We start from the raw sequence: 17,656 nt of genomic DNA, 5'->3' as shown, positions 1-17,656 counted from the left end.
AATTCAAAAAGAAAGGCACATCCAAAAAATCCACCATCACCAACGGGTTCCGAAAAGCCGGTCTGCTGCGTGACGGAGAGGAGGGCACAGAATCAGGAGTGGATGAGACTTCCAGCGACAGTGACAGCGCGAGTGAGGCTGCGGGAGCGTAGGACGACGTCTATATGACAGACTTTGATGGCTGCAGTTGAGGACGGTTTACCGTGATTTTTACAAGTACGGTATGTTTTTTTAACAGACCCGTTTACTGTTTTGCGAGCGTGTCGCTAGCGTGTTGCTACCATTAACTGCCCTGTCACAGGCACCGTTTGGGATGAAAGTTATTATTATTATTAAAGCTTTGAAAACTCTCTCGGTGTACCGTCTTTCTTTGTGTATATGTGTAACCATGTATGATATGTATTTGCAACTGTATATTTTTGTAATGTATTTATTTGAACACTTATTCTGTTTTGCACGGGCGACTAAACAAGAAGGGGCGGAACAAACGCGGGGCTGACGGGAAGTGGGGTGAAGGTGAGACCTGTTTGTGGACGCGGCGGACTATAGTGGATATATATTTTTCCCACCCTGACCTTTGGAAATATACACTTTTTTCCTTGGATTACTTTCAACGGGACCCGGACTCTGCAGGTCTGCATCAAACCTTAAGTACCGTATCATCTTCCGTACATTTTGCCGGCTGTGATTTTTGGACTGTGTACTTTAATGAAGGACATTCAGTTACAATCGCGGGACTGAAAGTCGGGTTTGGGTTAATTTTGTGTTTGTGTTACATTTTTTAATGTGGGCGCATGCGGCTTGTATACAGGTGCGGCTTGTGTAAGTACAACATCGGTTTTCCTCTTAAAATGTGGTGGGTGCGGCTTATAATCAGGTGCGCTCTATAGTCCGGAATTTACGGTAAATACCATTCCTGTTTTTGAGCACACCTGCTTTATTTTCTTCTTCCCCTCGTTTGGGTCCATCACCTGCAAATTTATAACAACAACCTTTCTTATAAAACAATAGGTTATTTGGCATATGTTAATCCCACCAGGGTATAAGACACTGGGTTTAAAATAACCACGCATCCCATAGGCAAAGATCAGATACACCGTCAGAATTTAATGTATTCAAAAAAAAAGCTTTGTCACCTGAATGTTAATTTTATTTAGGTATTTTTTAACATTCTACCTCCTCGTACTTCTTTAAATTTATTAGTTTCGATTGAGTGTCACTTGATAGCCGCTAATTTTATCATTATCAAGAGAGTGGCTAAGAAAATGAAATAATAGTGAAAGGTCTGCACAGATTTACGTTTCCAGCCTTTTTCCTGAGATGGGAGGGGGTGCTTGTTGAAGTGCAATATAGTGATAGAAGACTAACAGACTGTTATTTAGCGCAAAACACCACATTGACTCCAGTTACACCTATGCAGCCCCAAACCATGACCTTCCCAACACCATGGTTGACTTTGGGCAGGAAACAAACATGTTTTTAGTCCTCACCTGGTTGCCACCACACACGCTACACACCATCTGAGCCAAATAAATTCATCTTTGTCTCATCAGACCAGAGAATATATTTTCAGTAAGCATGACCTTTGTCTACATACTTCTTTTCATTGTGTCAAAGTGATGTTTCTTCAGTGATGTTCTATTAACCATTATAATACAATATCTGGAGAAATATGTGGGGTGTTCTCACTTTTGTGACTTACTGTAAGCACACTTTAAATATCTTAATTTTACAGGGAAAATGGTCAGGGAAAGGGATTTATAGTTGTGTGTATTATCTCAGGGAACATTTATTCCAATATAATATATACAGTGGAACCTCTGTTTTCGAACGCCTCTCAGTTCGGACAAATCGGTGTTTGACGAAAAATTTTGAGAGATTCTTGCTTCACTGTTCGGTCAAAAAAATCGGAGTTCGAACGCCGGTACGCTAGGGTGCGATGCTGAGCGGCGTACGGGTGTTTTAGCCCCTAATTATGCCTCCGAAGAAGGTCGGTGCAAGCAGGACAGGTGAAAAAAGACAAGTTGTTCGTAAAACTATTGCCTTTAAGAAAGACATAATAGCTAAATATGAAAGAGGTGTACGAATTTCCGATCTTGCTAGTGAATACAGCATGGCTAAATCTACTATCAGTACGTTAGTAAAGAATAAGGAGGCTGTGAAATGGAGTGATGCGGCTAAGGAAGTTAGCGCTATAAGCAAGCAACTGCCGCAAGTTTTGGAAGAGGTTGAAAAACTTTTGATGATTTTTCTCTCCCCACCGTCCACCACAAAGGTAAGAAATCCTATTCATTATCCTTTTTTTTATTTTTACACGTTCATGTTAGCGCGAACGTACGATTAGCCTGGGTTAGCTTCATGTTTACGTTCATGGTAAACATTCAGGGTGTTGGAACGGATTAAAAAGATTTTACATTACTTTTAATGGGAAAAACGATTTCGGTGATTGAGCAAATCGGTTTTCGAACAGGGTTCTGGAACGGATTATGGTCGAGAACCGAGGTTCCACTGTATATATATTAGCTGAGAGACGGGCACTGAAAAAGCTGCGGTCAATCATGGACAATCCATCGCATCCACTACACAGCATTATATCCAGACAGAAGAGCAGCTTCAGCGACAGACTGCTGTCACTGTCTTGTGCCACGGACAGACTGAAGAGATCTTTTCTTCCTCATGCCATGAGGCTCTTTAACTCCACCCGGCGGAGTAAAGGCCCACATTAAACCACACCACCGTATTTTATGGCAATGTGTATTCTGTGTAGCACTATCTAGATACTCTACGATATAGTGGGTATTAGCACGTCACGTTGGGTATTTGTATATTGTATTCTTTTGCTTTATTATTGTATTGTTCTCAGCGCAGGGATGCTACTGGAAATGTGAATTTCCCTGCGGGGATGAATAAAGAATCTATCTATGTATTTATTTAGCTCTAACTTTGGTGATGTATGTATTGTGTCTCAGGCAGATTCACATATGTAGCATGAATAGCTAATTGTCTGTCAGACTCTGCATTCAATGATGTTATAACCTACAGGAGAAGAACTGCAATTGAGGAATTTTATATTATTTAGAGGCAATCATGGGGAACATTATAATTGCTCTTATTCATGTAGCACTTGGGATTTTGACACCACTATCTCCATTTTGCATTCAATCCCGTTTAGAATTCTAAAGTATCGCTCTATTGTAGTAAGATAATAGCAGAAAATAGAAGGGGTTTTGATTTGTAGATAATATACTAATTTAATAACATGGCCTTGAAATAGACCACATGCATGGTGGCCTGCCTGTCAACACACTATAATGTAATCATTTTTTGAACAAATGATTTAATTTATTGTTTTGCGTTGGCTTTGCCGTCCTACATCAGTAAATTAATTTGATAATGTCTCATTATCTTTAAGGCAGACTTCTCCCTGTAAAGGTCTCATTTCCATAAATACGACACGAGCTTTTCCAAAGACCAGTTAAAGATGAGGGTTTTAAGAAAAAGAGGCCACTTACTGCAATCTCTAATGTAAATATAAGAGGCTTTGCGGACAGAGTACTGTTTATGTAAGTATTCTTCAATACATAATTAATAAATACAATTTTTTATACACTTCAGAGATTATCCATTTTATACAAACTGCAATTTCTTCAGTGAAAATGCATACTTTTGATTGAATTTTTTCATTTTTATTATCATTGATATCAATGTTGTGAAACATTTTATGCAACAATATTAGACATGGCACTCCAGGGTTAGCATATCATCAAGAATTTAGAGAGAAAATAAAAGAGTATCAAGATAAATCGCGGGAAGAAACATTCAGAACATCGTGCTTAGAGGCTGGCCTAAGTTATTGTAATAGTGAAATGTTTGTGAATGAAAAGGAATAGTGCATCGTAACAATAGTGCAAATCAAAGAAGTGCAATAACATTGATGGCAATACTAACGAAAAAAAAAAAACGATCATAGCAATGTTTTTATAAAAAATCTTAGGTCAGGAAATTATCCTCTATGATCTGCTACCTTTTCCTTGGTGGAGGTGGAGTCTGTGTTTGCCGATGATCCTAGGAGCTATGTTGTCTAGGGGCTTTAAGCCCATGGTAGGGTCACCCATGGCAAACAGGTCCTAGGTGAGGGGCCCAATAAAGCGGAGATCATAGATCCCTTATGATGGAAAAAGATATTGCAACACATTTTCCCTTGGCCAGATGCAGGTTACCAGTGCCCCCCTCCGGAGCAAGGCCTGGAGGTAGGGTCTGCTGTCGAGCGCCAGGTGGCTGGGCCTTCGCTCACAGGGTCCGGGCACAGCCCAACAAGATGGCGTGGGTCTCCCCTTCCCATGGGTTCAAAGTATGGGTTCTTGGCAGCTCTAAAAACTCTGTTTTGGGACATGGAATGTAAACTCTCTGGTAGGAAGGAGCCCGAGCAGGTCTGTGACGTTGAGAGGTTCTGACTCACCACACACAGCTAGGGCTCTGGTGCCAGTACTTTGAAAAGGGGTTGGACTTTTTTGCACGAGCCGGTATGGGCATAGTAGTTGTGCCAATGCTCAACGCCTGTAGCTTGGGGTTCACCCGGGTAGACGAGAGGCTAGCCTCCCTCCGCCTTCAGGTGGTGGGACGGGCAGTTTGTGTTAATACACCAAACAGCAGTCTAGAGTAGCCACCCTTTTGGAGTCCATGGAGGGTGTGATTAGGAGTGCACCGCCTAGGGACAGGCAATGACGGTAAAACCTGTAGGGCCGTGATTCGGGGGAACGCCCCCCCTGATCGACCCCGAGCGGTGTATCATTATTGGATTTCTGTGCCTATCACGACTTGTCCACTATGAACACAATGTTCAAACATAAGTAAGTCCATATATGCACTTGGCACTTTGCAGTCGTTTCATTGGACCTGCAGCTGCATGTTTTAAACACTCGGTTGTAGAGACGGACTTGTCTCCAACAGTGGGGAAAGATGCCAGACGCAAGTGTGTTGTGATGGTCTGTTGGAAATGTCTATCAAAATCTCCTGTCAGAAAGAGTTTCAACTCACACCTATGGCGGAACTTGGCACATGTTTGGAGGGAGGCCAGGGACATTGAGTTAGAGTTGACCATGTTCCGTGCCTCCATCGTCGAGGCGGCTGATCGCTTTGCAGTCGAGTCTAAAGCTGCTGGGATTAAAATCAGCTCCTCCATGTCCAGAAAAAGGTTGCATGTCCTTTCTGGGTTGGTATCTCGGGGTCTTGTTCACGAGTGAGGGAAGGATGGAACGGGAGATCGACAGATAGATCGGTGCAGCGGCAGCAGTCATGCGGACCCAGTACTGGTCCGTAGTAGTAAAGAAGTAGCTGAGTGGAAAGGCAAAGCTCTCAATCTACTGGTTGATCTACGTTCCTACCCTCACCTATGGTCATGAACTGTGGGTCATGACCAAAAGAACAAGATCCTATATTCAAGGGGCTGAAATGAGTTTCCTCCACAGGGTGTCTGGGCTCTCCCTTCGAGATAAGGTGAGAAGCTCCGACATCCAGGAGGGTGTAAAGCCGCTGTTCCTCCGCATTGAGAGGAGACACTTGAGGTGGTTTGGGCAAGGACGCCTTCCCCTGGGGCAGTACGCGCTGGAGAGACTATGTCTCTAGGCTGCTATGGGAACGCGTTAGGATCCCATCGGATGAACTTAATGAAGTGGCTGGGGATAGGGAGATCTGGGCTTCCCTGCAGAGGCTGCTACCCCTGCAACCTTGAGCAAAAGAAAATGGATGGATGGATAAGGTCGAGTAATAAGTATTACTTTTACACTGAATCCCCACTTAGATCTCTGCCATGTTTGCGCAGCATCCTGCAGCCACGCTGCGCCGTCCACTGTTAAAGTTAAAACTTATATAAACTCTATGTTGGCAGAATTACTCAAATAAAAACAAGCATTAAGGTAAATACATTTCCCAAGCGGGAGAGCACTGTCCGGTGGCCCACCCCGGGCGAGTGCACCGGCAGCACTGCCCGCTCCCTTGTGTGTAGTTAACTTTATTCACACAGGAAACAGAAAAATAGACCGGAAATGCGACTTCAAGATAAAAGAGTACAAGACTGATAAACGTACAAGAGATGCAATTAGACTGATTATTGAAACGTTACTTCATGTGTGTGTGAAAGATTGTTTTTATATTTAGGAATATAAAAACAAGTTATATTCACACAGAGAATTCTGAGAAATGTTACAACCAAAACGACCAACCCATCACCACCTGTGGCCTTTGCTCGTACCACACAACACAGTGCCATCTATTGGTGAAATATTACACATTGGGGCTTTAGGTAACAGTATTAAATTGTCATGAAATGCTTCACTGTTATAATTTTTTAAAAATGGATCCACAAAATGAAATACTGTGACTTGACTAAAGTGCATTTTTACTCTTGCAGTCGTGGCTGGGGTTGGTGCCTCGACGATGCCCCCTCAAAGGAGACCATTTCACAAGGTCCGCTGCTTCCTGGGGTTCTGTACAGTGCAGCGCATCAGTGCCGGTTGCAGTATGGATCCGGATCAGTGCTTTGTGACGACATGGATGTAAGGCAACAACATAAAACACATGCATCACATCCTGTTTGTTATTTTTGTGAAAGTGCGCGTTGCAGTATGTGTGTAATGTCTCATCTCATCTCATTAGCTACACCGCTTATCCTCAGTAGGGTCGCGGGGGTGCTGGAGCCCATCCCAGCAATCATCGGGCAGTGGGCAGGGGACACCCCGAACTGGTTGCCAGCCAATCGCAGGGCACACAGGGACAGACAACTCACTCGCTCATTCACACCTAGGGACAATTTGGACCGGCCAATTCACCTGAAATGCATGTTTTTGGAACGTGGGAGGAAACCGGAGTGTCCGGAGAAAACCCACGCAAGCACGGGGAGAACATACAAACTCCGCACAGGAAGTCTGGAGCTGGATTTAAACCCACGCAGGAGGTTCCCAAGGCATGAACTGTGCCGCACATGCGCTAACCACTGCGCCGCCGTGCTGGCCTGTGTAATGTTATAAACACAATTAAATACATCACATGAGTTTTTAAGTAGGGTACATTTTGGTATATACGATAGCTGTTTTTTTCCTTCTGATAAAATCCTGCCTCTATAGACCAATGCTGATAACCAAGAACTTTTTTTTTTTTTTAGTAGATGCTTTTCTAAAAACCATACGCACACAGGATCCAATGTTTTTATGTGTTTTTATTTTGTTGAGAATAATAAAAATATACAGCTACGGTAAAGATGTCTCCAGATAATACTGTTGGAGAAAATATTGCTCGACTTAATAAATACAGATATACATTTTCAATCAAATATTTACAAATACTAATTACAAATGTATGGCAATATTGGCAAAGGAGTACAAAAACAGCAATCAAATACAGAAACTCTTTCCATGCAAAAAATATGTTCCATTTGTGTGTTCGAAAAATCCAAGCTTCCCATTTATACATCAAAGTCCCAGGAAATGCGTTGTATGTATATCACCTGCTTTGTGTTGGCCTGCTGTTAGGAGAGCTAAAATTAATTAAACACTTTCCATACATACTGTATATTTATATATATATATATATATATATATATATGTAACCGCGGTAAGCTTCTCTGCTGGTTTTGATCTCGTTGGCAGCTCGTTGTAGACTGCCCAAAACATATAAAAGAACTTTCTTTTCAGTTTACATAAAATACATTTTAGAATATCAACCATCACAATACATGTTTGCATCCATTTTAACAAGATACTTTTAACACGAGATCGTATAGTGGCTTTTTAACGTTTACAATGGATTCAACATATTTTCTTTAGTCTGAATTTTAACCAACATCATCCTTTTTATATATATATGAGAAAATATAAATAATAACAATAATGGGTATAAAAACGGGTACAATTTACCTGCAAATGAATGAGTCACAACACAACACGTGGTAAGCTTCTCTGCTGGCTTTGATCTCTATAAGGGGAATTAGCATTTTAGCACAATATGCAACGTCCGGAAAAACTAACATAAAAGGCGACAGAAACAAAACGAAAATAAATCCAAACAGCTTGACAACATCAATCACATTCCTGTGCATGTTGAGAGATTTGTCAGCTGTGGTTTTAATGTTTAAAATTAACTTTTTGCGGAAGATCGTGTCTTACCGTTGGCAGCTCCTTGTAGACTGCCAAAAACCCCCACCTTCCAGTCGCAAAATCCAAAAGCCAAATCAAACCTTACCACATACCAGCAAATGGCACTGTTGGACTCATCATTGCAGGACACTGATACAGAAACTATACAACATATTTCAGCAGGAATTTCAATAAAACAAAAGTTATTATTATACCCGTTACATATATATATATATATATATATATATATATATATATATATATATATATATGGATAACCAGTTGCCCCGTCCCTTTTCTGCTTGCCCGCGCTTCTACTACGTTGCGGTCTGAGTCGTACACATACATTAAACAGCTCGACTAACCTACATTATGATTTACTCAATTAAAACCATCATGTCAACAAAACGGTATGGACTCACAAAAGCATCAAAAGACAAAGGTTTTTTCTACTGCCAACAAACTTGGACTTCTCCAACAGCTTAACTTGCTTTTTAGCCACTGCAGGTCTTTGGCACTCCCTGGTGGATCCCCGGCAATTTTTCAAAAGTGTTAGATGACAAAAAAATATGGTTTCTGTAGGACAAAACAGGACACATTCTTAACATTTTTCAATAAATATAAATTATGTGTTTCTTTTCTTATAAGGCTTATACTGCATAAGGCTTTTACATTTTTCCAGACATATATTTGGGGAGGGCTTGAGGGAGTCCAATACGGCTGTTTTAATATTTTGCGTTGCCGACCGGAAAACAAATGCAGTTTTCCAAAACGTTAACATGATGGCAACAAAGTATGTGAAGTAAAGTGGACAATATATTTCCTCAATGCAGTTTTGCAATATTGCGGCAAGATTCTTTTTAAAATTATGAGTGAGTATTTAAATTGTGTTTATTCCGAAAACCTTAAAACATTAGGGAAAAAAAACACATTTTAAATACAGCGGGACATTTTTGGAACGCAAAGTCCGCGAAAACGAGAGATTACTACAAGGTTTGAGGACCTCTTGAAGCGCATCTTCCAAAAGTAAGTTAAACTCAACTTTATTTACCTTTATAGAGCATATTATTTTATGAAATGTTTACTTTTTAGTACAAAACAATACAGGTTACTTATACAAGCCTCAAAAATATTTATATAAATTTTAAACATACAAAATATAGCTCTTAAGCAACTTGAACAAATTCAACTTAGGAAAGATCGTTCGGAACCTTCTTGTTCATAAGTAGGGCTGCTTCTGTACCATTAATTAAGGCTTTACAGAATTTGGGGGTTCGAATACCGCAATCCGTCACGTTCAACTATACACAACCCAAACTTTACTTGATTACTAGCAGATTGAAGTAAACATGAAAGTAAACAAACAAAGTTGGAATCCTTTGATTCAACAGGTGTTCTTCTAGCAATCTTACAAACACTGCCTGCAACCTTTACTTATTTGTGTGTTCAGACAAATTGTTATGATAGAAGCCATCTTTTTGGTTTACACGCCACAGCCACTGTTCATTGACATTCCATGAGCGCGGACATGGCAACCAGTCCAGGATGTCCTCTGGCTGAAAATTCATTGTGTCTAATAATTGAAAGCATCTAAATTCATTGGAAAATGAATGAAAGATGGTGCATGTTCAAGACGGATTCACGTATTGGTTAAATTTGATCCAACTTTCTGGATTGTTTTGTACATCATGAAAAGAAAAATTATTTCCTTCAAAAATAATGACTCAATTTACTTCAGTTGCTTTAAGCAAAGCGACACAATTTGGGGGGATTTACTTTCAACCAAATATGTACAGTGGAACCTCGGTTCTTGACCATAATCCGTTCCAGAACCCTGTTCGAGAACCGATTTGTTCAATCACCAAAATCATTTTTCCCATTAAAAATAATGTAAATCATTTTAATCCGTTCCAACACACTGAATGTTTAGCATGAATGTTTAACGTAAACATGAAGCTAACCCGGGCTAATCGTACGTTCGCGTTAGCGTAATCTTTCGTATGGAAGATTACGCTAACACGAACGTGTAAAAAAAAAAAAAAAAAAGATAAAGAAAAGAATTATGAATAGAACATGAACGTGTAAAAATAAAAAAATCACGTCGTTTACAAGTCATTTAGCACCACAAGTGGCTAGCGCTTCATTGGAAAGGGGGCTCCGTCCCAACACCCTGAATTTTGGGCTCAGTTCCAACACCCTGATTGTTTACCTGAATGTTCAACGTAAACATAATGCTAACCCAGGCTAATCGTATGTTCGCGTTATTGTAATCTTCCGTACGAAAGATTACGCTAACACGAACGTGTAAAAAAAAAAAAAAAAAAAAAGATAAAGAAAAGAATTATGAATAGGATTTCTTACCTTTGTGGTGGTCAGCAGAAGGCGCATGCTGTATTCCCTAGCAAGATCGGAAACTCGCACACCTCTTTCATATCTAGCTATTATGTCTTTCTTAAAGGCAATAGTTGTACGAACAACTTTTCTTTTTTCACCTGTCCTGCTTGTATCGACATTCTTCGGAGGCATAGTTAGGGGCTAAAACACTCCGTTCACCGATATTAAAAGCGAAAGCAAAAAGAGGCAAGTGTGCACGTGATAACAGTTGGTCACGAGGTGTGGGGGCGATCTACACCCGTACGCCGCTCAGCATCGCACCCTAGTGTACGCACTCACGCATTACCGGCATTCGAACTCCGAATTTTTGACCGAACAGCAAAGCAAGAATTTCTCGAAATTTTTGGTCAAACTCTGATTTGTTCGAACTGAGAGGCGTTCGAAAACCGAGGTTCCACTGTATTTTGAAAAGTCCAATATGTTGCCCCCAAAACATAATGATTCAGTTTTTTTTTTTTGCCTTACTCGAAAGAAACAGCCTAATAGTCGGTGTTTGAAATTTACACAATCAGATTACAGTAATCCCTCGCTGTATCATGGTTTACTTTTTGTGGTTTTGATAGTTTGCGTACTCTCATTATGCACTTTGTTCTGCAGCAGACAGCAAATGCTATCATATGGGCAGTTACAGAGGGCTTTTTGTGTGTGCTAAGTAGATATTGACTGAGCTGGCAGATATTTGGAAAAGACATTTGGAAAATTGGTGAATATCGGTATCAGCATTTTTATTTATTCAATGAGCTGATTGGTTATAAAGCCATTTCTCTCCTGCCTTCGATCTGGGAAGCTACCCACCCCACGCCTTCTGATTGGATGAGCACAAAGCTGTCCCCACTCTGTACAGTCAGCAGTTACATACTGCCGACTGTAACGAGAGTTACCGTAAATTCCGGACTATAAGCCGCTACTTTTTTCCCAAACCTTCAACCCTGCGGCTTATTCAGTGATGCGGCCAATTTATTTAATTTTTCTAACAGCCGCCAGCGGGGCTCGAGTACAAAAGGTAAGATTTAGACCGGTGGAATACATGCGCTGAGGAAGACTGCAACTTCTTAGCTTGTGCACAAATCATGCAAATTGCAAAAAGAAAGGCACATGACGCAGCTTTCAAGCTGAAAGCAAACGAGCAGTCCGATAAAGAAGGAAACAGAGCTACTGCACGTAAACTTCACTTTGCGAGCGTGTTGCTAGCGTGTTTTTGAATAAGGGAGCGTGGGACGACATCTATATGACAAAGTCTCTTTCCCATACTGGGGAAGACGACTTTGATGACGTCAGTTCTGAGGAGGTTGTTGAGGACGGTTTACCGTGGTTTCTACAAGTACGGTATGTTTTTTTTTTAACAGACCCATTTGCTGTGTTGCGAGTGTGTTGCTAGTAGCGTTTTGCTACCCTTCACAGGCACGGTTTGGGATGAAAGTTATAATATTATAATTAAAGCTTTGAAAACTCTCTTTCTTTGTAAATATGTGTAACCGATGTATAATATGTATTTGCACCTGTATATGTTTGTAATGTATTTATTTGAGACACTTATTCTGATATGTTTTGCGAATTGAAAAAGAGGGGCGGCGCAAACGCGGGCTGACGGGAAATGGGGTAAAGGTGAGTGAGACCTGTTGTCGCGGCGGACAATAGTGGATATATATTTTTCCCACCCTTACCTTTTGAAATATAGACTTTTTTTCCTTGGATTAGTTTCAACGGGTACCCGGACTCTGCATTTATGCATCAAACATTAAGTACCGGTATCATTTTCTGTTCATTTTGCCGGCTGTGGTTTTTGGACTGTGTACATTTTATTCAGTTACAATCGCGGGACTCAAAGCCGGGTTTGGGCTAATTTTGTAATTGTGTTACATGTTTTAATGTGGGCGCATGCGGCTTATATACAGGTGCGGCTTGTGTAAGTACAAAATCGGTTTTCCTCTTAAAATGTGGTGGGTGCGGCTTATAATCAGGTGCGCTTTATAGTCCGGAATTTGCGGTAGTTGTGTTCACCATTGACTGAAATGTTGAGGAAATGTCATCAACTTGCAGCACCGCCTACGTGGAAGCAGGCTACACAGGTGTTGAGCCTAATTCCGACTCTCCTGCAGAATTGGACCCTCCTTCACTTGAACGCGCTCTCAATTATCCGAGGCTTTTTAGCGCTGCGCTTCTGACAGAACGAGTGTTGTGATTGTAGTCTGTATAATGCGTTTATTAAAGAATATTAGGGCCAATCAATATTCCGTAATAAACACATTTAATTAGAATCAATGTTCCCTCTAATTTTCCACGGGTCTGAGCGTTCACACAGCGGCTTTTGGTTCCTGTTCTGCGGCGAGGAGAAAGCCCCAGCCATTTCGTCCATTTATCCGACAGGATCCCGGGGCTTTTGCAGGCTAGACTAGAGACATAGTCTCCCAAGCGTATCCTGGGTTGTCCCCCGGGCCTCCTGCCAATGGGACATGCCCGGAACACCTGCCAAAAGAGGCATCTAGGAGGCATCCTTATTAACTGCCTGAGCTACCTCAGCTGGCTCCTCTAAATGTGAAGAAGCCTCTCTAGTCCCTCCAGCATAGCCGAGCTTCTCACCCTCTAAGTCCTGCCACCCTTTAAACAAATTTCACACACTTTTATCCGTGATCTCGTTCTTTCAGTCAGGCTCAACAGTTAGTGACCAGTGTGCGGGTAGGATTTTCGATCGACTAGTAAATCGAAACCATTGCCTTTGGGCTCATCTCCTTCTTCACCACAACAGTCTGCAGACACTGCACCTATCCGTCTGTCGATCTCCCATTCCATCTGATCCTCGCTCATGAACAAGACCTCAAAATACATAAACTTCTCCACTTGGGGAAGCATCTCATGGAAAGGTCATGCCACCTTTTTGGGTCTGAGAACCATGGTTTAAGACTTGGAGGTGCTGACCTTTAGCCCACCCACTTCATGTTCGGCTACGAATCGGTCCATTGAGAGCTGAAGATCACGGCTTGGGCTAGCCAACAGCCACACATTTCCTGGAAAAAGCAGAGATTAAATGCTGAGGCTCCCAAATTGGACTCCTCCTAGCAATGGCTGTGCCTAAAATTCCATCAATAAACATTCCGAACAGAATCTGTGACAATAGGCAGTCTTGGCGGGGCATAACTCTGTCACCGGGCATACAGTGACTGAACAGCCTGTTCTAAGTACCTGTTTACTAATTGAAAATTGTATTCATAATTGAAAAATCTCATTTAATCAATGTATTTTATCAGTACTGTATCACTGTTTTTGTGTCCCGACGGATCACCACCTTATCGTGGTGGGGCACTTTGTGCGTCTCCGTGACCCTTAGAGCTATGTCAGCGGGAGTCTCGTACTCCTGGTAGGGTTACCCAAGCCGAACAGGTCGAAGGGTAGAGTCCAGACTAAGAGTGATCCCAAAAGCTGGTAGCAGCACGCTTTGAGGCGGTTTCCTACAGACCTGGATCCCGGCAGCCACCTGCAGTTGTAGGAAGATGCTGGTTGTCTAGGGTCTCCCTTGCCACTGGAACCATCTTCTTTACAATCAAGATAGTGGCGTTGGGGAAAGCGCACCCCTTACGCCACTTTAAAAACCATCATTGCGCAGGTATCCTCTTTTACCTGAGTCTCTGACCACAATCCAGGATCGGACTGTTCAAACATCAGCAGACTCACAAATAAAAGAAGATGGTCATCATCGAATCGATGGACAACCCCAACCATCACTGTTTCAGTCACTTAGTCTAAAGATCCATTATTCTATATTTATTGAGGCTGTAGCTTCATCAAATGTTGGTTACGGTGCTGATGCATAAAAAAACACCAGAATTTATCACCACACACCTTAGGGACATAAATAATGTTGATAGAAAAATACTGTGCCCTTGGTAATGGCCAAACATTGGTCAGCTTCATAATAAAACATGATTGGCGATTGCCTAAATGGCCCCTTTCGAGATGGAGAAATACAGGGGAATTTTCTTTCTGAATTACCGTAAATTCCGGACTATAGAGCGCACCTGATTATAAGCCGCACCAACTACTTTTTAGGTGATTTGTCAATTTTGTAGTTACACCAGCCGCACCCTTGTATTAGCCGCATGCGCCCGCATTAATGCTTTAAATACAATCGCAAGCTTAACCCAGACCAGGTTATAAGTCTCGCGATTGTAACAACACAGATAGTACACAATTCTAGAACCACAGTTGGCATCATAAATGGAAAACAATACCTGTAATTAAAATATGATGCAGACTTGTAACTCGTGACACAATCACAAGTTTAACCCAGACCAGGCTGTAAGTTCCACGATTGTAACTACTTTGGTTTGAACAAATTTAATGACACTAATAACAGCAAACAAACAATGTGAGGTTTGAACAACCCTTCTCGACAATCTTAACAGCAATCAAGCATATACACAATTTCGTTATGTCTGGCAATATGATGTTTTAACATTTTTTTCTGACATTTTTAACATATTTGTTAATGTCAATAGATCTGTCCAGGCCAAAATCACAGTCGGCATCATGAATGGAAAATGATACCCGTAGTTAACGTATGATGCAGACTTGTAAAGTTCGGGTCCCGTTGAAAGTAATCCAAGGAAACAAAATGTATATTTCCAAAGTTATGGGTGGGAAAAATATATATCCACTATTGTCCGCTGCGACAACAGACAGATCTACCGGTAACTCAGCTTTACCCCAATTCCCATCAGCCAGCGTTTGCCCTTCTTTTTGATTCGTCCGTAGAACACATAACAGAATAAATCTCTAAAATAAATACATTACAAAAATATACAGTTGCAAATACATATTATACATGGTTACACCGGAATTTACGGTGAGTGATGTGACACAGAATGACATGTTTATACTATTGATAAATCAATAGATAGATACTTTATTCATCCCCGTAGGGAAATTCACATTGAGGGCGAATACCTCATATTAAATAGTGTGTTGAGATTGAAATGTTTTACTTTAAATCAATGTTAAAGGACACAAACTCAAGAATCAGCTATGTAGTCAGCAATTTAGGGGTATACAAAAAACATAGTTCACTTTCATTCCACATTCAAGGGTCAGAATTTATTGGAATGTCCATATAGAAGAGTGTTATGTTATTGGTTGGTTTCTTTCCTTCCCTTGTTGAATAATTCCGATTTAGTTACAGTGCTCTGGAGTGTGAAAAGAAACAAATCAAATACAGAGCAACATAATGCATATAGGCTCGATGATACACATTCACTTCTTCCAGATCTTGTACGGTGGACTTTTATTGAAAGACGTGCTCTAGGAAAATTGATTTTGTCATCTGGGTATCCATCATTTCACTTCAAATTCCGTCCTTGGTTATTTAAGTGCAAAAACAATGGGTATCTTTAAAGCTTTCTTAGTTAACTTCTAGATATTTGATACGTATTACCGCAAATTCCGGACTATAGAGCGCACCTGATTATAAGCCGCACCCACCACATTTTAAGAGGATAACCACTTTTGTACTTACACAAGGCGCACCTGTATATAAGCCGCACGTGCCCACATTAAAACATGTAACACAATCACAAATTTAACCCAAACCCGACTTTAAGTCCCGCGATTGTAACTGAATATAAAGTACACAGTTCAACAACCACAGCCGGCAAAATGAACGGAAAATGATACCGGTACTTAAGGTTTGAGGCAGACCTGCAGAGTCCGTGTCCCGTTGAAAATAATCCAAGGGAAAAAAATGTATATTTCCAAAGGTAAGGGTGGGAAAAATATAGATCCACTATTGTCCGCTGCGTTCACAAACACGTCTCACCTTTACTCCACTTCCCGTCAGCCCCCGTTGTTTTCGCCCCTTCTTTTTGATTCGCCCGTGGAAAACATATCAGAATAAGTCTCCAAAATAAATACAATACAAAAATATACAGTTGCAAATACATATTATGCATGGTTGCACATATTTACAAAGAAAGACAGTACACCGAGAGAGTTTTCAAAGCTTTAATAATAATATTATAACTTTCATTCCAAACCGTGCCTGTGAAGGGTGGCAAAACACTACTAACAACACGCTCGCAACACGATAAATGGCTCTGTTAAAAAAACATACCGTGCTTGTAGTAATCACGGTAAACCGTCCTCATCTTCCTCCTTATAATTGACTTCATCAAAGTCGTCTTCCCCAGATTTTAGAGCGAGTTTGGCTGTTTTGTTGAATTTTATCATCAAATATTTTGTGTGGCTCTCTCAAATAGAAAATACAAATATTTTTGCCTTTATTTGGGTGAAAAAATACTGACCCCTGTCCTACAGAATCCATATATTTTTTGTTTATCAAAAAAAAGTCGTATTTTGCTGGCAATAGAAAGCATCTTCCTCTGCCTTTTTGGCCGGGCCCCAGTTGCTTTTGTGGGCACAGAACATTTTGTGAACATGATGGCTTTAAAGAAACTTGAAAATGAAAAATATTTGCTCATTCGAAATCTAAAACTGTCAAGCTGTTTTTTTTTTTTTTTATAAGTGCAACTCAGACCGCAACATAATTGACCAGGCAGACAAGCAGAAAAGTTGTGCGGCAACTTTTTAGCGATTCTGAATCCAGATAGAATAGAATAGAATAGAATAGAATATACCTTTATTGTCATTGTTACAAAATGGGGTAACATATTGTGACAACGAAATTGGGCATGACACTCCAGTTTTACACATTCACAGTGAGATCACAATTTGCGATGAAAAGTAGCGAAACTGCAATACAGCAAGGGGATTACTGTATCTATACAAACATTTTAGAATGTTTTAATTTATTTGTAAATATTTTTTTTGCTCTACCGGGCACAGATTTTTGTACCATCTTGTTTGCACACATCCGTAGCTATGCATTTCCTTTGGGATCAAAATGTAGTCAGTTCTCTGGGGAGCATCAGCTTGTCTGTTGACACAGCTCTAAAGGAATGGGGTCTAGGTTAACAGTTTTATTGTTTACGTAAGAAGTGTTAAGTTGGAAGTCAAATATTGTCAACAACATTGTCAGGTCTTTATTAACATCATTTCAGGTCACAAGTTGCAAAAGTAATTACACGTAAAGTAATTGGATTAGAAAAAAAGAGTGGGTTATCCAATATCTATGTTTGTGATCAATG

At 40.7% G+C, this 17,656-nt stretch overlaps 1 protein-coding gene across 3 annotated transcripts in view; it reads left to right on the top strand.

Moving 5' to 3' along the window:
* adamts7 (ADAM metallopeptidase with thrombospondin type 1 motif 7) overlaps positions 1-17,656 on the top strand; it is a 223,794-nt gene that overhangs the window by 90,009 nt on the left and 116,129 nt on the right. For all 3 annotated transcript variants that reach the window (XM_088333622.1, XM_088333620.1, XM_088333621.1), the window contains exon 9: positions 6,410-6,554. In XM_088333622.1, coding sequence (XP_088189748.1) covers positions 6,410-6,554 — 145 coding nt within the window. The remainder of the gene's footprint in view (positions 1-6,409; positions 6,555-17,656) is intronic.

This window comes from Urocampus carinirostris, chromosome 4, assembly GCF_059441175.1.
Source record: "Urocampus carinirostris isolate Australia breed hairy pipefish chromosome 4, RoL_Ucar_1.0, whole genome shotgun sequence".
In the NCBI taxonomy this organism is placed as follows: domain Eukaryota; kingdom Metazoa; phylum Chordata; class Actinopteri; order Syngnathiformes; family Syngnathidae; genus Urocampus; species Urocampus carinirostris.
The sequence above is the reverse complement of the archived record's forward strand: the minus strand, read 5'-3'. Positions and strand labels throughout refer to the sequence as shown.